The sequence below is a fragment of the Scyliorhinus canicula genome, chromosome 12, assembly GCF_902713615.1.
Source record: "Scyliorhinus canicula chromosome 12, sScyCan1.1, whole genome shotgun sequence".
NCBI classification, from domain to species: Eukaryota; Metazoa; Chordata; class Chondrichthyes; order Carcharhiniformes; family Scyliorhinidae; genus Scyliorhinus; species Scyliorhinus canicula.
This window is the reverse complement of record NC_052157.1, coordinates 111068339-111095415: the sequence shown is the minus strand read 5'-3', so window position 1 is coordinate 111095415 and position 27077 is coordinate 111068339. Positions and strand designations below refer to the sequence as shown.

Sequence of the window (27077 nt, the reverse complement as noted above, 5' to 3'; positions counted from 1 at the left end):
AATAAAAAAAGAAACTACACCCCACAGCTGATGAATCAGTATTCTTCCATTCTGAACACTACTGGGAAGGAAGCACTCAGGGTGGCAAGTGCACAGAATGTCCTTCTGGTGGGGGACTTCAATGTTCATCATCATGGGTGACTCGGTACTGACTGCACGACACTGCAAAGCTGGGTCTGTGGCAGGTGGTGAGGAAACCAACAAGTGAGAAAAATCTACTTGACCTGGTCCTTACCAGTCTACCTACAATAGAAACACCTTCCATGACAGTACTGGTAGGAGTGACCACCATAAAGTCCTTATGGAGACAAAGATCTGTCATCACATTGAGGATACCCTCCACCTGTTGTGTGGCGCCACCACCACGCTAAACAGATCTAGCAACTCAAAACTGAACATCCATGAAGCGCTGTGGACCATCAGCAGCATTATTATATACAACCACAATCTGTAACATCATGGCTCAACATATCCCTCACTTTAACATTAAGCCAAGGACCCTCCACAGAGCGGGTATCAAAAGGATGGGAGACTTGTTTACAGATGGGACTTTTGCTAGCCAGAAGGCGCTGGAGGAGAAATTCAGGTTGCACCCGGGGAATACCTTTAGGTACCTGCAAGTCCGCGCTTTCTTGAAGAAGCAGGTGGTGGAATTTCCGCTGCTACCTTCCCGCAGGATACAGGACAGGGTGGTCTCGGACATGTGGGTAGGAGACGGAATGGTATCAAACATATACCAGGAGCTGTAGGAGCCGGAGGAGGCCTCGGCGGAGGAGCTGAAGGGCAAGTGGGAGGAGGAGCTGGGTGAGGAGCTGGATGAGTGCTTGTGGGCGGACGCCCTGGGCAGGGTCAATTCCTCCTCATCTTGTGCCAGGCTTAGCTTGATTCAGTTTGAGGTGGTCCACCGGGCGCACATGACAGTGGCAAGAATGAGCAAGTTCTTTGGGGTGGAGGACAGGTGTGTGAGGTGTTCAGGGAGCCCAGCAAACCATGCCCATATGTTTTGGGCATGCCCGGCACTTAAAGAATTCTGGCGAGGCTTTGCAAAGGCTATATCCAAGGTCTTGGACACTCGGGTAAGGCCAAGTCTGGGGATAGCGATATTTGGGGTGTCAGTAGATCCAGGAGTGCAGGAGGCCGGGGTCCTGGCCTTTGAGGTCTAGAGCTGAGTGACCTGGATATAACCCAAACTGAGCATCAGTGAGCAGTTTATTGTTGAGTAAGTGCCTCTTGATAGCACGCTCGACAACCCTTTTCATCACTTTGTTGATGATTGAGTGTAGACTGATGGTGTGGCAATAGGCCAGGTTGGATTTGTCCTGCTTTTTGTGGACAGGACTTAACTGGACAATTTTGTACGTTGCTGAGTAGCTGCCACTGTTATACTGGAACAACTTGGCGAGGGGCGCAGCTAGTTCTGAGCACAAGTCTTCAGCTCTCTTGCTGGAATATTGCAGTATTCAGTGCCTTCAGCTATTCTTTGAGGAGTGAATACAATTGGCTGAAGATTGGCTTGGTAGCCCGGAGACGAATCTTGTTAATGTGGAGGGATGCAAAACTCCTAAGTGACTTGGGTCAGTGACATGGCTGGGTTTCTAAGTTCGGAGAGGATAAAGTTTGCCTTGAGAGGGTCCTTGCTGGGGTTCTCCAGGCAGTGGCAACCGTTCCTTGACTTTCTCGCGGAAAGTTGTGGATAGATTTTTCTTGTAAATGGTAGTTATCCCACCTTGTTTTGTTAAGTTGTTAATTCTTTTTCTTCCCTTCTTTTAGTAATGGTTTTGTAAACATTCTGTAAAATTTTAAATAAAAACAAGTTTAAAGCCAAGGACCCTGGTTCGATGATGTATGCGAGAGGGCATTCCAGGAGCAACAGCAGGCATACCAAAAACGAGGAGTCAACCTGTTGAAGCTACAACACAGACTGACTGCATGCCGAACAGTGGAAGCTACATGGGATAATACCAAAACAAACAGATCAGATTCAAGCTCTGCAGTCCTGCCACGTCCAGTCGTAAATGGTGGTGGTGGAAAATTAAACAACTCATTGGAGAGGAGGCTCCACAAATATCCCCATTCACAAAGATAGGGAAGGCCAGCACATCAGTGCAAAAGATAAGGTTGAAGCATTTGCAACAATCTTCAGCCAGGAATGCTGAGTGGATGATCCATCTGGACGACCTCCCGAGATGCCAGGCATCGCAGATGCCAGTCTTCAGCCAATTGTATTCACTCCTCAAAGAATAGCTGAAGGCACTGGATACTGCAGTATTCCAGCAATAGTGCTGAAGACTTGTGCTCAGAACTAGCTGCGCCCCTAGACAAGTTGTTCCAGTATAACAGTTGCAGCTACTCAGCAACGTAAAAAATTGTCCAGTTAAGTCCTGTCCACAAAAAGCAGGACAAATCCACACCATCAGTCTACGCTCAATCATCAACAAAGTGATGAAAAGGGTTGTCGAGTGTGCTATCAAGAGGCACTTACTCAACAATAAACTGCTTACTGATGCTCAGTTTGGGTTATATCCAGGTCACTCAGCTCTAGACCTCTTTTAAGCCGTGGCCCATTATTGGCACAAGAGCTGCACTTGACATAAAGGAAGCACTTGACGGAGTGCGGCATCATGGCACCCTAGCAAAATGGAGTCAATTGGAATCAGGGGGAAATCTCTCCACTGGTTGAAGTCATACCTAGCACAAAGGAAGATGGTTGAGGTTGTTGCAGGTCAATTATCTTTGTCGCAGGACATCACTCAAGAAGTTTCTCAGGGTAGTGTCCTTGGCCCAACCATTTTCAGTTGCTTCATCAATGACTTTCCCTCCATCATAAGGTCAGATGTGGGGATGTTTGCTGATGTTTGCACCACGCTCAGCACCACTGCAACTCCTCATATACTGAAGCAATCTGTGGCCATATGCAGCAAGACCTGGCAACAAGCAGACTTCGGCTGATAAGTAGCATTCGTGCCACTCAAATGCCAGATAATGACATTCTCCACAAAGAGTGAATCCAACCAACTGATTCAATTACATTACCATCGCTGAATCCCCTACACCTAGGAGCTACCATTGACCAGAAACGGAGCTGGGCTAGCCAAATAAATACTGCGGCTACAAGAACAGTTCAGAGACTGGGAATTCTGCAGAAAGTAACTCACCACCTGACTTCACAAAGCCTGGCCACCATAAAAGAACAAAGAAAAGTACAGCACAGGAACAGGCCCTTCGGCACTCCAAGCCCGTGCCGACCATGCTGCCCGTCTAAACGAAAATCTTCTACACTTCCTGGGTCCGTATCCCTCTATTCCCATCCTATTCATGTATTTGTCAAGAAGCTCCTTAAATGTCACTATCGTCCCTGCTTCCACCACCACCTCCGGCAGCGAGTTCCAGGCACCCACTACCTTCTGTGTAAAAAAACTTGCCTTGTACATCTCCTCTAAACCTTGCCCCTCGCACCTTAAACCTATGCCCCCTAGTAATTGACCCCTCTACCCTGGGGAAAAGCCTCTGACTATCCACTCTGTCTATGCCCCTCATAATTTTGTAGACCTCTCTCAGGTCGCCCCTCAACCTCCGTTGTTCCAGTGAGAACAGACCGAGTTTATTCAACCGCTCCTCATAGCTAATGCCCTCCATACCAGGTAACATCCTGGTAAATCTCTTCTGCACCCTCTCTAAAACCTCCACATCCTTCTGGTAGTGTGGCGACCAGAATTGAACACTATACTCCAAGTGTGTCCTAACTAAGGTTCTATACAGCTGCAACATGACTTGCCAATTCTTACACTCAATGCCCTGGCCAATGAAGGCAAGCATGCCGTATGCCTTCTTGACTACCTTCTCCACCTGTGTTGCCCCTTTCAGTGAACTGTGGACCTGTACACCAAGATCTCTCTGACTTTCAATACACTTGAGGGTTCTACCATTCACTGTATATTCCCTACCTGCATTAGACCTTCCAAAATGCATTGCCTCACATTTGTCCGGATTAAACTCCATCTGCCATCTCTCCGCCCAAGTCTCCAAACGATCTAAATCCTGCTGTATCCCCTGACAGTCCTCATCGCTATCCGCAATTCCACCTACCTTTGTGTCGTCTGCAAACTGATTAATCAGACCAGTTACATTTTCCTCCAAATCATTTATATATACTACGAACAGCAAAGGTCCCAGCACTGATCCCTGCGGAACACCACTAGTCACAGCCCTCCAATTAGAAAAGCACTCTTCCATTGCTACACTCTGCCTTCTATGACCTAGCCAGTTCTGTATCCACCTTGCCAGCTCACCCCTGATCCCGTGTGACTTCACCTTTTGGACCAGTCTACAATGAGGGACCTTGTCAAAGGCCTTACTGAAGTCCGTATAGACAATATCCACTGCCCTACCTGCATCAATCATCTTTGTGACCTCTTCAAAAAACTCTATCAAGTTAGTGAGACACGACCTCCCCTTCACAAACATGCTGCCTCTCATACGTCCATTTGCTTCCAAATGGGAGTAGATCCTGTCTCGAAGAATTCTCCCCAGTAATTTCCCTACCACTGACGTAAGGCTCACCGGCCTGTAGTTCCCTGGATTATCCTTGCTACCCTTCTTAAACAAAGGAACAACATTGGCTATTCTCCAGTCCTCTGGGACATCACCTGAACAGCGTGAAAATCCAAAGAGTTCTGTCAAGGCCTCAGCAATTTCCTCTCTAGTCTCCTTCAGTATTCTGGGGTAGATCCCATCCGGCCCTTGGGACTTATCTACCGTAATATTTTTCAAGACGCCCAACACCTCGTCTTTTTGGATCTCAATGTGACCCAGGCTATCTACACACCCTTCTCCAGACTCAACATCCACCAATTCCTTCTCTTTGGTGAATACTGATGCAAAGTATTCATTTAGTACCTCGCCCATTTCCTCTGGCTCCACACATAGATTCCCTTGTCTATCCTTCAGTGGGCCAACCCTTTCCCTGTCTACCCTCTTGCTTTTTATGTACGTGTAAAAAGTGTTGGGATTTTCCTTAACCCTATTTGCCAATGACTTTTCATGACCTCTTCTAGCCCTCCTGACTCCTTGCTTAAGTTCCTTCCTACTTTCCTTATATTCCTCACAGGCTTCGTCTGTTCCCAGCCTTCTAGCCCTGACAAATGCCTCCTTTTTCTTTTTGACGAGGCCTACAATATCTCTCGGTATCCTAGGTTCCTGAAATTTGCCGTATTTATCCTTCTTCCGCACAGGAACATGCCGGTCCTGAATTCCTTTCAACTGAGATTTGAAAGCCTCCCAAATGTCAGATGTTGATTTACCCTCAAACATCCTCCCCCAATCTAGGTTCTTCAGTTCCCCTACTGAAACGTCTACCACCTGGCCGGGCTCATTCCCCAATACCAGGTCCAGTACAGCCCCTTCCCTAGTTAGACTGTCTACATATTGTTTTAAGAAGCCCTCCTGGATACTCCTTACAAACTCTGCCCCATCCAGGCCCCTAGCACTAAGTGGGTCCCAGTCAATATTGGGGTAGTTGAAGTCTCCCATCACAACAACCCTGTTGTTTTTACTCATTTCCAAAATACAATCTACAAGGCCCAAGTCGGGAGTGGTGATGGAATACTCTCCATTTGCCTGGATAAATGCAGTTTCAACAACACTCAAGCTCAACACCATCATGGACAGCCCACTTGATCCCCACCCCATCCACCGCCATCAACATGCATACGCTAGACCACCAACGCACAGTTGCAGCAGTGTGTACCATCAACAAGGTGTACTGAAGCAACTCACCAAGGCTCCTCCATTAGCACCATACAAAGTCACAACCGCTACCATCTAGAAGGATAAGGGCAGCACGTGTAGAGAAACACTACCTGCAAATCCCCCTCTGAGTCACACACCATCCTGACTTGGAACTATATTGCTATTCCTTCATTGTGGCTGGGTCAAATTCCTGGAACTCGCATACTAGTCGCACTGTTGGTGTTCCTACAACACATGGACTGCAGCTATTCAGGAAGGCAGCATATCATCACCTTCTCAAGGGCAATTAGAGATGGACAATAAATGCTGGCCTAGCCAGCGATGTCATATCCCATGAAAGGATTTAAAAAAGCATGCTACTTGTTGAATCAAAGGATTAGAATAGCCCCGGCCACTGATTCTATTTTCCTGAAGCTTTCAGAACCAATCTGCAATTTTAACAGAGGCCCTCGGGCATGATAGTTTGAGCTTAGCCAATTGTAGGAGATGGAACATGACTTTCTTGTTTACAGAAATAATTTAAAAGAGCTCCTTCAATATTCACCAGTATATATTGCAACTTGGAGCAAACATGCACAAAAATCAACAAAACAACAGGCGTAGCATTTATATTGTGCTTTTCATTGGCAATACTTAAATCTATGCAATTCTGTTCAAAGTTTGTTTATCTTCCAGAGTTCTGCCTTGTAGCAGAAAAATCAAGAGCAGGAATTGTTGGTCACAGTATCTGCTGAACTATTTACCATTAATATTTTCAGTTTGATATTTCACATTTGTGAATTCACATGTACTGATGACTGTACCGGCTAGACAAGCTATCACTGATGATCTTAAATAAAAATCGATTGCTCAACCCCTTCTTCGAAAGCAGGGTCCCTCAGTGTAAAAGAACTTCACATGAAGGCCTGGTTTTTATGTCTGATTTACAATGACCTGCTAAGTGCCACAACAGTTTACAATTGCTTTTATAATAGGCAAAGTTTAAGGATGCAATATGAACAGCATCTATGTTGATCATTTCATTATAACGCGAGTTACTTGAGAAACTATTCTACTGTGTTTCTAAAGCAGGAAGGATAATTGTTAAATGAATGAAAGAAGTCAGGATAGGGCTCGCTACAATTTTCAATTTCCTAGGTTCAAATATATTACATGTAGGGTAGGGTGCTCTCTCAGAGGGTGGGGTGCTCTTTCAGAGGGTCAGGTGCAGACTCGATGGGCGAATAGGTCCCTTGTGCACTGTAGGGATTCTATGAACATTTTTAGTGCAGCAACTTCATTTCAATGTTCAATTTACTATAAGTGGTGCAAATTAGTTTTTCTCAAAGTGTTTATACTGAAATTAAACCCATGTTCAAATGTGAAATATATTTATGAAACTTGTAATTTCAATGATTAAAAATTGCATAAACATACACAGGCCATAAAAGATTCCCAGTTGTGTGTACTTCGATATGTTGAGAACTGAACCGATTTGTAATATATCATTCTCTCATAGTTTATGCTACTTAGAATATTTGATTTGTAAATTAAACCCTACAGTTTGATTCCTGGAGGCTGTTATGCAGTAGAGCACTCTCGAAATTAATCAACCAGAAATTTCTTAGCCTACATAGGCTGCAGGAAAAATCTAATTGCAAATCATGAAGGATTCAAAGTGGTAGATCTGAATTCCAATACATTAACATGTGCCTTTCTTTTATATTAGCATTCAGAACGACAGAATAAAAATAGTTAATTTGATGACATGTGAGCATCTCAAGGCCAGTATTGGCTGCCCATCCCTTAATAGTCCTCGAGAAAGTGGCGGTGAACCCACTTCTTGAACTGCAGCAGTCCTTCAGGTGGTTAGGGAATTTTAAGGTATAACAAGATAATCAATGTGATCATACAAATTGTCCCAATTCAGAACCCAGTACTACAGTGTCTGAGCAAACTTGGGTAATTGTTCACCCTAAAGCAAAATACTGCAGAAGCTGAAAATTTGAAATAAAAAAAGAAAATGCTGGAAATATTCAGCAGGTCTGACAGTTCTTACAAAAGATCATCAACCTAAAACATTTACTCTGTTTCACAGATGTTGTTAAACCTGCTCAGTATTGCCACCATTTCTTCCATCGGGCAGGAAGTACAAAAATCTGAGAACACGCACTGACAGATTCAAAAGCAGCTTCTTCCCCGTTGTTACCAAACTCCTAAATGACCCTCTTATGGACTGATCGGATCGCGTCACACATCTTCTCTACCAAGTACTACTACACTCCTGTATGCTTCACCCGATGCCTGTGTCTATGTATTTACATTGTGTATTTTATGTTTGCCTATTATGTATTTCCTTTTCATGAACAGAATGATCTGTCTGAGCTGCATGCAGAACAATACTTTTCACTGTACTTTGGTAATCCAACAAATCCTATTCAATCCAATCGAATTCTGTTTTTTAAGTTAGGCAAGCACTCATTAAGTTTCAATTGTACAGTCTTAACACTTACACTTCACACCTTGTAAATAAATGGAGGCTGACTTCCATTTTTTTTTCACAAAGATTGTGGCTATAATTCATGCACAAGCAAATTAATTACTAGAATTATAGTTCTTTCGAAAAAGGGAAGAACGGAGATACAGAATCGAACTCTGCCAGTGATTTTAAAGAATTTCAGCAATTACAATACACTTGTTACATCACTGACACTTACCATTTACTCCAGGTCTTGCACACTCTCATACAGATGCATAGGTCCTTATGGCTGAGGTACCTGAATATTGCCAGCCACACCTCCCGTTGCATCACATGTTCTGATCCACCAGCCAATGGCAGAGAATCAGGTTCAGGGCTATCAGGTGGAGGCCGCACCACATGCCGCTCCATTTGAAATGGCTTAGGAGGAGATTGCACAGGGAGTTTGCTTAGTATCTGAGGACGGGCCAAACCACCTAGACCCTTGTGACAAAGCTGATTGGATGGCCCATTTTTCTTCTTCAATGAAACCTCCACTGTCCTAAAGGAGTTTTTTTGAATACTCTCTCCTCTCAGGGAATAATAGTTATTTTCTCGATCCTTCGAGGCCAAAAATGAATTGCTTTTTATATTTCTTGCATTCTCTTCATCCTCATCTTCTTCTTCCTCATCATCTTCCTCACTAAAAATATCATTAGACAGCCTTCTGAGCTTGGACCTTTGATTATCTGCCTTTGCAACAGACCTTGGGCTAGATCCACCACTGCTTCCTGCTGATCTCTGTAGGCTGGATTCTGATCCAGAACTTGAATCGGAGCCAGAATCAGAACTAGAGCTAGAGCTGGTTGCTTCATTTCGGTTGACACGTTTCATCATTTGTCGTATCCGTTCTATTCTTTCTGCATCTTCTGATCTTTCTAGGTGATTTACTTTTGTACATTCTTCAGAATTTGGAGTCGTTTTCCGTTTCTAAAGAAAAAAAATACATTAAACAGCTGAAACTATGAAAAACCATCAAATGCTACCTTCATAACAAGTTTTAATAGTTACAGTAAGTCTCAAGTGATAAAACAATCAATTACTTTTCACTTCCAAAGAGTTGAATACGGTCATTTAATTGTCTTCATTCTGCTAAAAGAAAAAGGGGCAAGCACCCGAGATAGGGTGGTTTACTGCAATTGTAGAGGGCATTGGTGAGGCTACACCTGCAGTATTGAGTGCAGTTTGGTGTCCTTATATGAGGAAAGATGTTCTTGCAATGAAGGGAGCGCATCAAAGGTTTACCAGGCTGTGATGACGGGATTGTCACATGAGGAGAGACTACGTTGTTTAGGATTATATTCATTGGAGTTTAGAAGAGTGATAGGGGATCTCATAGAAACTTACAAAATTCTTCCAGGATTAGGCAGGGTAAATTCAAAAGAATGTTCCCGATGGTGGGGGAATTCAGAACCAGGGGTCATAGTTTGAGGATAAGTGGTGAGTAAAACTTTTAGGGCTGAGAGGAGGAGAAATTTCTTCATCCAGAGTGGTGAATCTGTGGAATTCACTGCCATAGAAAGTAGTTGAGGCCAAAAAGAATCGCCGCAGCCAGTGCGAATCGCGCCACGCTACCAGCACGTGATTCTCCATAAAGCGGAGAATCGGCGCCATTGGTGCTGGCGTGGTGCGGATCGCGGGCCGCTCTGCGCGGCCGGCCAGCCGATTCTCGGCCCCCGTCGTGGAAACGCAGATTCCTGCGGCACCGACCACACCTGTTCTCAGCCGGCGCAAACTCAGCGCTGAAGGGTCGAGGGGCGGATTGTGATGTGGCCTGGCCCGCTATTGGGGGCCACCGATTGGCGGGCCGGCCTCTCTGGCTAGAGGCCTCTTTTCCTACGCGCCGGTCCCTGTAGTCCTGCACCATGTTGCGCGGGGCCGGCGCATTGAAGGAAGCCACTGCGCATGCGCGGATCCCGCGGCGCCCAGTTTGCGCCGGGATCAGCAGCTGGAGCAGCGTTAACCCCTCCAGTGCCGTGCTGGCCCCTTATAGGAGCAAGAATAAGTCATGGGGCGGCCTGTTAACACTGTCGTAAAATGCGACGATGTTCACGACGGCGTGGCCATTCTGCCGCGGGATTAGAGAATCCCGCCCAATAAATTTGGAATCTGAAAGAAGCGAAGCCACAGTGGATTTTGTTTAATTTTTTTTTTAAAAAGTGGCATTCCTGCCAAAATAAATGTTGACAAATAGCAATTAACATGGGATCAAAAAGCACTGGCTTTATTTCAGTTCCTTTTGCAATTATTGCTGTTAAATTACATGCCTCAAAACTTTTCACATAAAATAATGTACTCTGGAATGCAGTAACCAAACAAATGTGACAACCATTTTGTACATAGCAAATTAATGCAGATAGCTCCGATTTTGGTCAGGCTGGTTGAGGAAGGAAAGTTAAGCAGGACACCAGAAGAATTTGGTTTTTGATATCAGGCCATTAGGAACTTATAACGTCTCAGGACAGGATCTCTGGCAATGCAACATTACAACAGTATGATAAACTGGATTATCAGCGAAGTATTTCCGTTCAAGGGCTGGACTGGGACTTCAACTCATTTTTTGCCACAGCCATCAACTGAGCTAAGGTAAATAACCATAAAACCGTTTCAAGAAGGTCTACTTTATTTACTGGCCCTCGTGACAAGGAACAAGAAACTAAATATAAATGTCAAGTTGGCTTCGCACACGGAATTGCTCTCTTTCAATTTATTTTATTTTTAAAAGACTGCTGTAAGGAATAACCTGGAAGGCAAGTCCAGGCAAGATAGAAACAGAAGACAAACCCCAATTTCCTCCTTTCTGATGGTAAAACTGTTGCATTGTACAAAATGTTTCACTTACTATAGTTAATCTAAGAAAACACAATTCAAGTCTTGAATTCTGGTTTAGGATTGGATGGCAAGGGATATCGAGGGAAATTGGCAGAGTTAGAAAACAGATTTACAAACCACTTAATCCAAAATTATGGGATTATCAAGTAGGACATATGATAGCATCAACGCATTATGTATGGAGCTGTATAGCATTTGGGATTATGTTCAACAATATCAACTAAGCTTTCCAAGACCAAATTAGAGCATGATGAATATTAAATATTTAGAATGGCCTCTGCCTGTCATGACATACAATGAACACCAAAAAAGTCTCACTTTTTTAAGAAGCATGATTGTCTGCTTGTAGTTTTAATATGTTAAATAGGCAAAACTGTAGACCTAGCAGAATAAAATAATAATTTAACCAAAGTGATCATAATACTTAACAAGCAAAACATTCAAGATGCAAGAAAAAGATGAAAGAAATCTGAAATGTAAACAGAAATTGTAGGAGACATTCAGAAGATCAGGCAGCAGCTGTGGTGAGGAGTAGTTACCATACCATACCCTCCCTCTACCATGGGAGTAATCACGGGCAGGGGAGAGAATATGGTGGGAGCTGAACAACTGATTTCCTGCCAGCATACAATGACTTTAAAAAAAAAAAACATTTTTATTAAGGTTTTCACAAAATATAAACAACAAAACAATATTAACAAAACAACCACATCCAACAAACCCATGTTCACAATTCTCCCTCCCACCGAACCGAACCACTCCCCCCCCCCCGGGTTGCTGCTGCTGCCGGCCTATTTCCCTACCGTTCCGCCAGGAAGTCCAGGAAAGGCTGCCACTGCCTAAAGAACCCCTGTACTGATCCCCTCAGGGCAATGAACCCCGCCATATCATTGATCCAGGCCTCCACGTTTGAGGGGCTTGCATCCTTCCATTGAAGCAAGATCCTCCGCCGGGCTACTAGGGACGCAAAGGCCAGAACACCGGCCTCTTTCGCCTCCTGCACTCACGCCTCCACTGCAACCCCAAAAATTGCGAGACCCCAGCCTGGCTTGACCCTGGATCCCACCACCCTCGACACTGTCCTTGCTACCCCCTTCCAAAACTCCCCCACTGCTGGGCATGCCCAGAACATATGGGCGTGGTTCACTGGGCTCCCCGAGCACCTAGTACACCTGTCTTCGCCCCCGAAAAACCTACTCATCCTCGTCCCAGTCATGTGGGCCCGATGCAGCACCTTGAACTGTATGAGGCTAAGCCTCATGCAGGAAGAGGAGGAATTCACCCAGCTCCTCTTCCCATTTACCCTTCAGCTCCTCCACCGAGGCCTCGTCTACCTCCTGCATTACGCGGTATATGTCCAAAATCCTCCCTTCTCCAACCCACACCCCAGAGAGCACCCTGTCCCGTACCCCACGTGGGGGCAGCAGAGGGAACCCCTCCACCTGCCGCCTGGCAAACGCCCTAACCTGCATATATCTAAACATGTTCCCCGGGGGGAGCCCAAACTTCCCCTCTAACTCCCCCAGGCTCGCGAACCTCCCATCCACAAACAGGTCCCTCAACCTCCTAATACCTACCCTGTGTCAGCCCAGAAATCCGCCATCAATGCTCCCTGGAACAAACCGGTGGTTCCCCCATATCGGGGACTCCATTGAGCCCCCCACCTCCCCACTATGCCGTCTCCATTGCCCCAAAATTTTGAGGGTAGCCGCCACCGCTGGGCTCGTGGTATACCTCGTTGGAGGGAGCGGCAACGGCGCCGTTACCAGCGCCTCCAGGCTCGTGTCCACACAGGATGCCATCTCCATCCTCTTCCATGCTGCCCCTTCCCCGTCCATTACCCACTTACGCACCATCGCTGCGTTGGCAGCCCAATAGTACCCACAGAGGTTGGGCAGCGCCAGCCCCCCCCTACACCCTTCTCACCCTCGGAGTCCCATGCGCCCATACAAATCCCGTAATACTCCTGTTAACTCTCCTAAAAAAGGCCTTCGGGATAAGGATGGGAAGGCACTGGAACAGGAACAAAAACCTCGGGAGCACCGTCATCTTGACGGACTGCACCCTACCCGCCAGCGATAGCGGTAACATATCCCACCTTTTAAACTCCTCCTCCATTTGCTCCACCAACCTTGTGAGATTGAGCTTATGCAGGGCTCCCCAGACTCCCAGGTACCTAAAGCTCCTCCGTGCCTGCTTCAGTGGGAGCCTACCAATCCCCTCCTCCTGATCCCCCGAGTGCATCACGAACAGCTCGCTCTTACCCAGGTTGAGCCTATACCCAGAAAAGCCCCCAAATTCGCTGAGAATCCTCATCACCTCCGGCATTCCCCCCACCGGGTCCACCACATACAGCAACAGGTCGTCCGCATAAAGCGACACTCGATGCTCCTCCCCACCCTGCACCAGGCCCCTCAAGTTCCCCGACTCCCTCAACACCATGGCCAGGGGCTCAATTGCCAACGCAAAGAGCAAGGGGGACAGGGGACACCCCTGTCTCGTCCCCCGGTGCAGCCGAAAGTACTCCGACTTCCTCCTATTCATGGCTACACTCGCCATCGGGGCCTCATAAAGCAACCTCACCCAACGGACAAACCCCTCCCCAAACCCAAACCTTTCCAACACCTCCCACAGATACCCCCACTCAACCCTATCAAAGGCCTTCTCCGCGTCTAATGCCACCACTATCTCCGCCTCCCCTTCCACAGCCGGCATAATAATGACATTGAGAACCCATTCTGGTCCTCGTGAATGACCCCCGGCACACAATCCTCTATCCTTGTAGCTAAGATCTTTGCCAACAGCTTGGCGTCTACATTTAGCAGCGAGATTGGCCTATGTGACCCACACTGCAGAGGGTCCTTGTCCCGCTTAAGGATCAAGGAAATCAGCGCCCGTGTCATAGTTGGGGGCAAAGCCCCCCCCTCCCTTGCCTCGTCAAAGGTCCGAACCAACAGGGGGCCCAACAGGTCCGCATACATTTTGTAAAATTCGGCCGGAAACCCATCCGGCCCTGGCGCCTTCCCCGACTGCATGTTCCCTATCCCTTTAACCAGCTCCTCCAGCTCAATCGGCGCCCCCAGCCCCTCCACCTGCCCCGCCTCCACCTTCGGAAATCGCAGCTTGTCCAAGAAGCGCCCCATTCCCCCCCACCGCCACCGGGGGTTCAGACCGGTACAATTCCCCATAAAAGTCCCTGAAGACCCCATTAACGTCTAACCCCCTCCGCACCACCTTCCCATCTCTATCCTTCACTCCCCCAATCTCCCTGGCCGCGTCTCGCTTTCAGAGCTGGTGTGCCAGCATCCTACTCACCTTCTCCCCGTATTCATACACCGCTCCCTGTGCTTTCCTCCACTGAGCTTCCGCCTTCCTGGTGGTCAGTAGATCGAACCTGGCCTGAAGGCTACGCCGCTACCCCAGCAATCCCTCCTCCGGAGCCTCCGCATATCCCCTGTCCACCCTCACCATCTCCCCCACCAATCTCTCCCTCTCCTCTCCCCTCTCCCTATGGGTTCGGATAGAAATCAACTCCCCTCTAATCACCGCCTTCAATGCCTCCCAGACCGTCCCCACTCGGACCTCTCCGTTATCGTTGGCCTCAAGGTACCTCTTGATACACCCCCGAACCCTCCCGGCCACCTCCTCGTCTCCCAGCAGCCCCACCTCCAAGCGCCAGAGCGGACGCTGGTCCCTCTCCTCCCCCAGTCGAACCTGGTCCGCCACCTTCAGGTGTGTCTCTTGGAGCATGGCCACATCCGCCTTCAGCCCCTTTAAGTGCGTAAACACCCAGGCCCGCTTGACCCGCCCGTTCAGCCCCCTCACATTCCAGGTTATCAGCCGGATCAGAGGGCTCCATGCCCCCCTCCCCTGCCGACTAGCCATAAACCATCCCCTGCCCGCCACTGGCCAGCGCCCCCCCCCCGGCCTGTTCCCCACGGCGACAACTCCCCCCCCCCCCCCAGCACACTCCAGCTCCTTCCTGGCCATTTCAGCAGCAATCCCTCCTAGCCGCGCCCCTCCTCCATAGCACTCCCGTGAGCCAGCTAACTTCTGCTAACCCCGGCGACTCCCGCCACACCGCCGACCCCTCCCCACGTGGGGCGACTCCTCCTCCTCCGTGCCCATCAGCAGGCCCTCCTCCACCCCCCCCCCCCCCCCCACCCCCCGCTCTTGCGCGGGAAAATAACAAACAGCAAAGGCCCGCGCTTCACAGCCCCGACCTCATCACCCCGCAGCACGGGAAACCAGAGGAAAGCCCGTGCTTTCGCCCTGCCCAACCCCGCCTCCTCTAGGGCAACTCCCATTGCCGGTCCCCACCACCAGCTCCCCGCACTCCCAGTTTACCTCCCTGCCCGAACCCGTCCACCAGACCCATACAAAAGGACATAAAGACATCACCCCACCCACCCTAAAGCCAACACACATCCTGCATGAAACAGAGAACCCCACCTCCAAAAAAAAGACACAGAAACATTTACATACAAAACCCCCAACCCTGACCCTCAGTTTGAGTCCAATTTATCGGCCTGCACAAAGGCCTACCCCTCCTCCGGGAACTCAAAATAATGGTGATGGTCCTTGTAGGTGACCCACAGACGCGCCGGCTGCAACATGCCAAACTTCACACTCTGTCTGTGGAGCACCACCTTCGTCCGGTTGTACCCGGCCCTCCGCTTAGCCATCTCCGCACTCCAGTCCTGGTAGATCCGCACGACCGTGTTCTCCCACTTGCTGCTCCGCTCCTTCTTGGCCCACCGAAGCACGCACTCCCGGTCAACGAACCGGTGGAACCGCACCAGCACCGCCCGCGGCGGCTCATTCGGCTTGGGCCTCTTGACCAGTATTCTGTGGGCCCCCTCCAGCTCCAGGGGCCCCTGGAAGGACCCAGCTCCCATCAGCGAGTCCAACAAAACGACCACATAGGCCGCCTGGTCCGACCCATCCAGCCCCTCCGAGGCCCAGGATCCGTAAATTTTTCCGCCTCGACCGGTTGTCCAGCTCCTCGAACCGTTCCTGCCACTTTTTATGGAGCGCCTCGTGCATCTCCACCTTCCCCGCGAGGGCCGCGGCCTCATCCTCCCTTTCGGAGGCCTGCTGCTGCAGCTCCTGGATTGCAGCCCCCTGGGCTGTCTGAGTCTCCAGCAGCTTACCGGTGGTAGCCTTCAGCGACTCCAGCAGCTCCACCTTAAGCTCCTGGAAGCATGCGCCGAAGAGTCTCCTGCTGCCCCTGCGCCCACTGCCTCCACTCCTCGAGGGCTCCGCCGGCCGCCATTTTGTTTCCCTTCCCCCGCTTTTCCAGAGGCGCTGCCACCGCTTTTCTGCTCACCCCACTCCTGGTCCGGACCATAGAACCCTGGGGATCTACTGCAGACCCCTTCCCACTTTGGGAATAGTCGAAAAAGCTCCGTTGGGGGCCCTGAAAAGAGCCCCAAAGTCCGTTTCTAGCGGGAGCTGCCGAACGTGCGACTTAGCTCTGCATAGCCGCAACCGGAAGTCCGCTAGCATACAATGACAACAGGAACTTGTGGTTCCGTCTGCCATGACAGGTCACGGTTCCTGCCAGGGGCTGGTCAGAACTATTTTGCATCTCAATGATGGGATGCAGATGAAGGCTCGATTGGATTGGTATGGTGTGTCCCCAGACATGGAGGTGTCGACACTTACCTGAAGGAAGCCTAGGAGAGCCTCTGGAATTCAGGATTGACAATGTAGGCCACAGTGACCCAGACCCCGAGAACACCATATGCAACAGTGAGTGGGTGGAACATCAAACAAGTCAATCTCCTGGCAGTAGCTTCTTCCAGGAGGTGAATCTCCTGGCAGTAGCTACTTCCAGGAGGTGAATCTCCTGGCAGTAGCTCCTTCCAGGAGGTGAATCTCCTGGCAGTAGCTCCTTCCAGGAGGTGAATCTCCTCGCAGTAGCTCCTTCCAGGAGGTGAATCTCCTCGCAGTAGCTTCTTCCAAGAGGGGAATCTCCTCGCAGTAGCTCCTTCCAGGAGGTGAATCTCCTGGCAGTAGCTTCTTCCAGGAGGTGAATCTCCTGGAAGTAGCTCCTTCCAGGAGGTGAATCTCCTGGCAGTAGCTCCTTCCAGGGGGTGAATCTCCTGGCAGTAGCACCTTCCAGGAGGTGAATCTCCTGGCAGTAGCTCCTTCCAGGTGAATCTCCTGGCAGTAGCTCCTTCCAGGAATGAATCTCCTCGCAGTAGCTCCTTCCAGGAGGTGAATCTCCTCGCAGTAGCACCTTCCAGGAGGTGAATCTCCTCACAGTCGCTCCTTCCAGGAAGTGAATGTCCTCACAGTAGCTCCTTGCAGGAAGTGGATCATATTGTAGTAGCTCCTTCCAGGTGGTGAATCTCCTCGCAGTAGCTTTTTCCAGGAGGTGAATCTCCTCGCAGTAGCTCCTTCCAGGAGGTGAATGTCCTCACAGTAGCTCCTTGCAGGAAGTGGATCATATTGTAGTAGCTCCTTCCAGGTGGTGAATCTCCTCGCAGTAGCTTTTTCCAGGAGGTGAATCTCCTCGCAGTAGCTCCTTCCAGGAGGTGAATCTCCTCGCAGTAGCTCCTTCCAGGAGGTGAATCTCCTCGCAGTAGCTCCTTCCAGGAGGTGAATCTCCTCGCAGTAGCTCCTTCCAGGAGGCGAATCTCCTCGCAGTAGTTCTTCCAGGAGGTGGATCCTCTTGCAGCAGCTGCTTCAAGATGAATCTTCTCGCAGTAGCTTCTTCCATCCTGTGTTCTTCACACAGTAGTTTCTTCCAGGAGGTGCTCTTCTCACAGATGGTGGATGGCTGGACTACAATGCCCTGGGCTGTGGAGGAGAGACATAAATATGTGGGGCGGGTGTGGAGGCCTCCAGTGATGGGGTAGTGAGGTTTGGTGTGGCAGGGCAAAGAGAGAGTTGCTGCAAGGGTCATCAAATTGGTACGATGGTATGGGGTGGGAGAGTAGGAAGGGCTGTGCTAGAGTGTTGGTGGGGGTGTAATGTTAACGGGTATTGGGGATGTAGTGTTAACGGGTATGGGGGAGGGGAGAAGTGGGGAAAGGGGTTCGAAGGGTGGGGTCTGCGCCATCAAAGATGTGTTCTAGGGCCATTTTCAGGAAAATCGGTGAAAGAAGGGATGGTGAGGGTTAAAGGAGGCAGTTGGAACCAGTAGGGGGGATGGTGAGGGTTTTGCAATGTCAGGTGAAGGGACACAGGTTTGTTGGAGCGGAGGCAGAATAAGTAGATTCTAGGAGTTGACATATTTTGGAAGGAAGTAGGGGTGGGGCAGGCCAACTGTGATGGAGGTGGATTCCTTGGGAAGGTTAGGGGAGTTCCACATATACCTGCATAGGATGAAGGGTGATTGGAGAGGATTGAAGGCTAATCAAGAGGAGGTTAATATGATTCTTTGTTGGGCCCTCAATAGTAAAGACTGCAAGTAACTATGAAGAGCCTCTTGGTGGAAATCTCAAGATGCTGTATGGGATTTGGGTCATCGGAGGTGGGCAGAGATGAAGGTCTGCTCAATTGGATAACTGAAGGGAAACCCCAGCATGTAATACTTACAATGCTAGGACCCTGGGACAGATGGAAGTGTGAAGGGCAAAGGCTCAGCCTGCATGGAAGACCTCTTGCATGTGGCTCACAAGGGCCCTGACAAACACTTTTGCCTCCCTTCACATATATGATTCAGGTGAACACAGACTCAGCCTGGGGTGTCCCGTTGAAGAAGATGGTGACGGGGAGGAGAGGAGGTTTATGGACATTCAAATAAACCACATCAGATCTCAGTGAAGTGCAAGTGCACTAAATTTACAAAAGTGTCACAAGATTGACAATCATCGTGCACTCATGCAACATGTGAAATCAAAACTATTTTTTTTTGTTCCCTACCACTTCTTCTAGGTGCTCCACTGATGTCTGCAGCAGGAGTGGAGGAAACATGCTGATCAACTTGCCTTGTTGCCTTGGATAACCTTGGTGGCTGTCCTCTGGAGACCTGGAGGGCCTTGGATTACCTTAGCTGTCCTGCCGTAGGACAGCAGTTTCCACTGTGGTCACAGAAAGGCTGGTCACCCTCAGAGAACTGAATGGAGATCCTGGGGTGTCCAACTGCTGCTCCTCCTCCCTTTGGGTGTCTGCCTGACTCCTTGAGCAGAAGGGGCACCTGGATAGAGGCTGAGGTGTCCCCTCCCTATTCATACAGCCTCTGAAAAGCTCACCAAGGGCTACAGTAATGGAGGGCTGGTCTGTACGCATCTCAGACAGAAACGGCTGGACCCAGGTTCTCCATGGCCTCCATCACTCTACCCATGGAGACCTTCATGAGTGCACAGGTCAGAACCACTGCATCAGAGAGGTGGCGAACGACTCCTTAACCTCACTTGTCACTTTATTGAGGATCTTCGCCACCTCTGCCTGATGTTCCCTGTTTCTTGCTGCCTCACTAGCAACTCGAGTGGCCAATCGCAGAGCTTCATCATCCGACTCGGATGCTAGATATCTTTGCCCCTGCAATCCTAGAGTGCCGGTGAAGACCAAATTCACCTCCTCCTCCTGCTGTGGACATATATCCCTGCAGTGACCACCTTCCTAAACTAAATCTAGTACCCACCGAAGTGTGTGTCTCTGCACTGGAGGGGAGTACAGGTGATTGCTCTACAGGTGCACTTTCTTCCTCCTCCCCAAAGCCCTTGGTTCTCTGTGGGCTCTTTGGCTGGGCTTTATCCACCTGCTTTCCCTTCTTCCTGCTGGAGCCTGTAGTGAGAGAGGAAAGAGTGAGTGACTACATGAGCTGCCTCCAACATGGAAGAATATGTGACCCTTAGGTTTCAATGTGACATGTATGGATCCTTACTGGTTGGAGGCTGCCCGTCGATCTCTCCATCTTCATAGGCTTGGTTATGTTCCTTCCCTGCCAACTGAGCTGCCTGCTCCTCAAAGTCGGTCAGGTTCTTCAAGGCAGGCTGGTCCCCTCCTATCTTCCCCCTCTTTATCCTATTATTACTTAACTTTTCCTGTGCAGAGAGAGAGAAGATGGAGTTGAGAGCTATTGGGTTCCAGGTATCTTTCTCATGTCTCCAGTCTTACAAATAAGCCACTGGATTGTAGGTCATGTGATTGATGCACTGAAGGTTGTCCAGAAGAATTCTGGGGCAGCACCCTTTAGGGCTGGGCAAACATGCAGATTAGCTGTGCACGCTGATGCCTTCATCTCCTGGGCCCCTTTGCCTCGCCACCCCAGGCCCCCAAGGCAGCACGTGAGCTTTCTGTGTGGAAGGGTCAGTGACCCACAGTGGCCTCGCCTGCAGACTAAATGGCCTGCAGTGTGACTATGATGTGTTACTGTACCATGCTGTTGCTGATGCCCATGACCCTGCTACCATTCAGTGAGGTGAATGTGAGCAGTTGAGGGTTCACTTAGCCTAGGAGAGCAGAAGAGTCATTCACCTGTTTCTTGCACTGCAGGCAGTCTTCCGGTGGACGTTGTGTGCACTGACCACCCTGGAGAATTACTCCCTTACTGAGTTGGTCTGTTGATCCAGCCTCCTCCTCCCATCCGCTAGGGAGGAAATGCTGCCTGGCTTCCACTTTATTCAGAAGGACTTACAGGGCGGTATCACTGAATTTGAAGGCTGGAACTCCTGATGATCTGCGGGCTATCACCTTTTTGAACAGTAGACATGTTGCTGTCCAGGCGCATCTTAAACATTCCCGGTCCTGCCACAGGACTTAGTTCCGAAATGAAAAATTCTGCCCTAACACTCTTACCTCTGAATCAGAAGGTCATCAGTTAAAGTCCCACTTCTGAGACTCGAGAACAAAGTCTCGGCTGGAACTTCAATACATTATTGAAGGATTGCTGCATTGCCGGAATGATGTCTTTCAGGTGAGATGTTAAACTGAGGTGCTGTCAAGTTCATATCAAATATCTCATGGCACTATTTTGAAGAGAAAAGTATGGGAGCAATCATTGGTTCCCTGGCCAATATTCACCTCCAAACCAATATCAAAAATAATCTGGTCATTACAGTGCCATTTGCGTGTTCTTGCATTGTGTAAATTAGCAACTGCAATTCCTACTTTCCAACAGTAACAACTTCAAATGTACTTTGTTGGTTAGATCTCTGGGACATTGTGGTCATGAAAGGTACGATATAAATGCATGTCTTTTCTACGGATGAAAATATCATCATCCTGAAACCTTACCTCCCTCAGTTTTCCAATTTTCTATTTCATACTTAGCTACTTTGCTCACAAACCATTTCAAATTTAAAGTTGCCGTTTCTGTTTAAGAAACTAGACCTAGCTTTTTGGATGCAACAAAATTACTGCAAAAATAAAATATAAAAATAACTATACAATGCGAAAGAAGCATAGCCGAGGGTAAAATTTTGATTCAGTTCAATGGTATAAGTGGGGCCAAACAGTCTAAAAGCAGACACAGAACAAAAGTATCCATTCAAATTGCATACTGCAGTTCAGTTAGGATCCTCAGTGAACATTGAGTGACTTATTGAGCACAAAATACAGTACAGGTACATACAATGGAAAAATTAGAAAATTGAATTTGCAGGTGGTAAAATAAAAGCTATACTAAAAGGGCATTCAGCATTCTTTAAATCTAACTGTCAGAAATAATGTTTTATAAAGGCATAACAATATTTATTTCAGCAGCTACAATGCATCAGTGTAAACCAGCATGGATAATGATAAGACTTGCATTTATATAGCACTTTGCACAACCACCAGTTACCTCAAAATACTTTGCAGCCATTGAAGTACTACTGAAGTAATGTAGGAAACACAGCAGCCTATTTGTACACATCAAACTCACACAAACAGCAATGTGATAATGACCAGATAATCTGCTTCTGTGATGTTAATTGAGGGATAAATATTGGTCAGGACACTCTTTGAAATAGTGTCACGGGATTGTTTACACCCAAGCAACATCTCATTCAAAGAACAGCACCTCAGACAGTGCAGTGCTCCCTTAGTACGCACTGAAGTGTCAACCTTAATTAGTTAACCTGGAGTGGGACTTGAAATCCAGAACCTTGAGATTCAGAGGCAAAGTGTCCATCAACTGAGCCATGGCTGACATGCAATGCTCAATAATGTTCATTATTCAGCTGATCAATAGCAGTCAGTTAAATCATTTAAACTACCTTTGTTGCAAGACTACTTTTAGTAGGGAAGACTGAGGCAACATGTAATATTTTACATATAAAGTGTAATTTTGGACAGCATGCAAAATGCTACACATTATAAATTCCATATTAACCAAGATCAGATAAGGAGATTGATGGAGTAGCATAATAATGAGGCTTCCTGCCACATTGGCAGCATGGTAGCATTGTGGATAGCACAATCGCTTCACAGCTCCAGGGTCCCAGGTTCGATTCCGGCTTGGGTCACTGTCTGTGCGGAGTCTGCACATCCTCCCCGTGTGTGCGTGGGTTTCCTCCGGGTGCTCCGGTTTCCTCCCACAGTCCAAAGATGTGCAAGTTAGGTGGATTGGACATGATAAATTTCCCTTAGTGTCCTAAATTGCCCTTAGTGTTGTGTGGGGTTGCTGGGTTATGGGGATAGGGTAGAGGTGTTAACCTTGGGTAGGGTGCTCTTTCCAGGAGCCGGTGCAGACTCGATAAGCCGAATGGCCTCCTTCTGCACTGTAAATTCTATGATCTATGATTAACTGGACTGTGTCACACATTACAATTTTATTAAGCTGAGTGGAAATATCTTCCCACACAATCAAATTTAAATGCCTCTATGATATTTACTATAGTGGCTTTCCTATGCTGCAGTTCTACTTAAAAGATGGGGTGGGGTTATCTGTCCTGCCACATCCGTTTTCTGGTGGCAGTGGGATTCTCTATTCCGGTAGGTGGCCAATGGATTTTCCCATTCTGCACCCCCCCAACCCCCCCCCCCCACGCCATCGGGAAATTCACGGGCGTGAGTGCGCTGCTGCCGATACGGAGGATCATAGAAATATCATAGAATTAACAGTGCAGAAAGAGGTCATTCGGCCCATCGAATCTGCACCGGCCCTTGAAAATAGCCATCTGGAGAATCCAGCCCCATATGAATTCTGCGCAGATGAATAGCAACTAATATTCTCATTGGATATCCTCCAGTTAATACACCTTTGTTACCTCACTCACTCCTGAATGAGCTCAATAACAAATAAAAGATACTTAAAGGATCATGGATTGCAGCCTGATAGAAATATCTTAGCAAGGCCATTCTCAGCATGAAAAGGGATCCCCGTCTGGAAGCTGGAAAGTAGTGCAGACAGCGGCAGTGAGAAACATTACAGCTGTAACACTTACCTGGAATTTGCTCCTGTCCATCGCTGGAAGGAAAATGGATCTGAGGGGTTGAAACACAGGTCACAAACTATTAGCTGCAAGCCATTCATTCCTTTCCTGTAGTGGGCTATGATTGGCAGCTTTCACAAAACAGCTGCAGGTTGATTCATTCATCTCCCTTCATAGATGAGTGACTTGAAGTGATGAAACTCTAATGTTTTCAAACATCAACCACATCAAGGAGAGGTAAGTGCATTCCAATCCCCAAGTACATTCCAAGCACTCATGCATATTATTGCAATGCACTTACCGCTCTGATGTGGTTGAAGTTTGTAAATATTGCGGTTTCAGCACTTATACTCATGAAGGGAGATGAATGAATCAAGGCTGCAGCTGTCAATCAGCCCACTACTAGAAAGGAATGAATGGCTTGCAGCTATTGGTCTGTGGGGTTCAAACACAGGTCACAGTTGTTCTTTTCTAGGAATGGACAGGTGGAGCTTCCAGATAAGTATGACAGCTGTAATTTTTTTCACTGCCCCTGTCTGGACTGTTCTCTAGCTTCCTGGGCAGCAGGGTAGCATGGTGGTTAGCATAAATGCTTCACAGCTCCAGGGTCCCAGGTTCGATTCCCGGCTGGGTCACTGTCTGTGTGGAGTCTGCACGTCCTCCCCCTGTGTGCGTGGGTTTCCTCCGGGTGCTCCGGTTTCCTCCCACAGTCCAAAGATGTGCAGGTTAGGTGGATTGGCCATGATAAATTGCCCGTAGTGTCCTAATAAAAGTAAGGTTAAGGGGGGGGTTGTTGGGTTACGGGTATAGGGTGCGTTTGAGTAGGGTGATCATGGCTCGGCACAACATTGAGGGCCGAAGGGCCTGTTCTGTGCTGTACTGTTCTATGTTCTATGTTCCAGGTAGGTGACTCTTTTCTGGGTTGGGGAGGGGGCTTTATTCAGGGGGACCCTGTGACAGTCTCTGTGGACGGTTCCTTCAGTTAGGGAGTTGATTCACTGTTGATTCACAGTGCCAGGGTCCCAGGTTTGATTCCCGCTTGGGTAACTGTCTGTGCAGAGTCTGCACGTTCTCCCCGTGTCTGTGTGGGTTTCCTCCGGAGGCTCCTGTTTCTTCCCACAAGTCCTGAAAGACATTGCTTGTTCAGTGAACTGGACATTCTGAATTCTCCCTCTGTGTACCCGAATAGGCTAAGTGTGGCCACTAGGAGATTTTAACAGTAACTTCATTGCAGTGTTAATGTAAGCCAACTTGTGACAATAATAAAAGATTATTAATAAAATAGTAATAATCGTTATTGGAAACCGGAGCACCCGGAGGAAACCCAAGCAGACAGTGGGAGAACGTGCAGACTCCGCACAGACAGTGACCCAGCCGGGAATCAAACTTGGGACCCTGGCGCTGTGAAGCATCAGTGCTAACAACTGTGCCGCCTTGGGGATCCCTGGAGGGGTCTCGCTATCTAGAGGGTCTGGGGGGTGGGGGGTTCTGGTCGAGGAAGGGTGGGCAGGTAGTGCACTGTATGGGGGGGGGGGGGGGGGGGGGAAGATTCTCGGCTGGATTTAAAAAATAATAATTTTATTGGCATTTTCAACATTATGTAAATTGACATTTATTTGTATTTATTAGAACATAGAACATAACAGCGCAGTACAGGCCCTTCGGCAATCGATGTTGCGCTGACCTGTGAAACCACTCTAAAGCCCATCTACACTATTAGCTTATCATCCATATGTTTATCCAATGACTATTTAAATGCCCTTAATGTTGGCGAGTCCACTACTGTTGCAGGCAGGGCATTCCACGCCCTTACTACTCTCTGAGTAAATAACCTACCTCTGACATCTGTCCTATATCTATCTCCCCTCAATTTAAAGCTATGTCCCCTCGTGCCAGCCATCATCATCTGAGGAAAAAGGCTCTTACTGTCCACCCTATCTAATCCTCTGATCATCTTGTATGCCTTAATTAAGTCACCTCTTAACCTTCTTCTCTCTAACGAAAACAGCCTCAAGTCCCCCAACCTTTCCTCATAAGGTCTTCCCTCCATACCAGGCAACATCCTGGTAAATCTCCTCTGCATCCTTTCCAATGCTTCCACATCCTTCCTATAATGCGGCGACCAGAACTGCACGCAATACTCCCAATGCGGCCGCAACAGAGTTTTGTACAGCTGCAACATGACCTCATGGCTCCGAAACTCAATCCCTCTACCAATAAAAGCTAACACACCGTACGCCTTCTTAACCATCCTATCAACCTGGGTGGCAACTTTCAGGGATCTATGTACACGGACACCAAAATCTCTCTGCTCATCCACACTACCACGAATCTTACCATTAGCTGTTACTCCATCCAAAATGTATCACCTCACACTTTTCTGCATTAAACTCCATTTGCCACCCCTCAGCCCAGCTCTGCAGCTTATCGATGTCCCTCTGTAACCTGCAACATCCTTCCACACTGTCCACAACTCCACTGACTTTAGTGTCATCTGCAAATTTACTCACCCATCCTTCTACGCCCTCCTCCAGGTCATTTATAAAAATGACAAACAGCAGTGGCTCCAGATCCTTGTGGTACACCACTAGTAACTGAACTGCAGGCTGAACATTTCCCATCAGCCACCACCCTCTGTCTTCTTACAGCTAGCCAATTTCTGATTCAAACTGCTAAATCACCCTGAATCCCATGCCTCCGTATTTCTGCAATAGTCTACCGTGGGGAACCATAATCAAACGCTTTACTGAAACCCATATACATCTCATCAACTGCTTTATCCTCGTCCATCTGTTTGGTCACCTTCTCAAAGACCTCAATAAGGTTTGTGAGGCACGACCTACCCTTCACAAAACCGTGTTGACTATCCCTAATCAAATTATTCCTTTCTAGATGATTATAAATCCTATCTCTTATAAACCTTTCCAAGACTTTGCCCACAACAGAAGTAAGGCTCACTGGTCTACAGTTACCGGGGTTGTCTCTACTCCCCTTCTTGAACAAGGGGACAACATTTGCTATCCTCCAGTCTTCTGGCACTATTCCTGTAGACAATGACGACATAAAGATCAAAGCCAAAGGCTCAGCAATCTCCTCCCTAGCTTCCCAGAGAATCCTAGGATAAGTCACATCCGGCCCAGGGGACTTATCTATTTTCACACTTTCCAGAATTGCTAACACCTCTTCCTTAAGCCCTTTCAGTCTAGGAGCCTGTATCTCAGTATTCTCCTCGACAACATTGTCTTTTTCCTGCGTGAATACTGATGAAAAAATATTCATTTAGCACCTCTCCCATCTCCTCGGACTCCATGCACAACTTCCCACTACTGTCCTTGACTAGCCCTACTCTTACCCGAGTCATTCTTTTATTCCTGACATACCCATAGAAAGCTTTAGGGTTATCCTTGATCCTACCTGTCAAAGACTTCTCATATTCCCTCCTGGCTCTTCTTAGCTCTCTTTTTAGGTCCTTCCTAGCTAACTTGTAACTCTTGAGCGCTCTAACTGAACCTTCAGGTCTCATCTTTACATAAGCCTCCTTCTTCCTCTTGACAAGTGATTCAACTACTTTAGTAAACCACGGTTCCCTCGCTCGACCACTTACTCCCTGCCTGACAGGTACATACTTATCAAGGACACGCAGTAGCTGTTCCTTGAACGAGCTCCACATTTCAATTGTGCACATCCCC

At 48.1% G+C, this 27077-nt stretch overlaps 1 protein-coding gene across 4 annotated transcripts in view; it reads right to left on the bottom strand.

Annotated features, from left to right (window-relative positions):
• Positions 1–27077, bottom strand: part of LOC119974665 (lysine-specific demethylase 2B-like) — a 339398-nt gene that overhangs the window by 114019 nt on the left and 198302 nt on the right. For 2 of the 4 annotated variants that reach the window (XM_038813740.1, XM_038813741.1), the window contains exons 7-9: positions 19917–20076; positions 19674–19816; positions 8445–9175 (exon numbers count right to left, since the gene is read on the bottom strand). In XM_038813740.1, the coding sequence (XP_038669668.1) occupies positions 8445–9175; positions 19674–19816; positions 19917–20076 (1034 nt within the window). The remainder of the gene's footprint in view (positions 1–8444; positions 9176–19673; positions 19817–19916; positions 20077–27077) is intronic. The other 2 variants (XM_038813742.1, XM_038813743.1) reach the window with 1 other exon arrangement.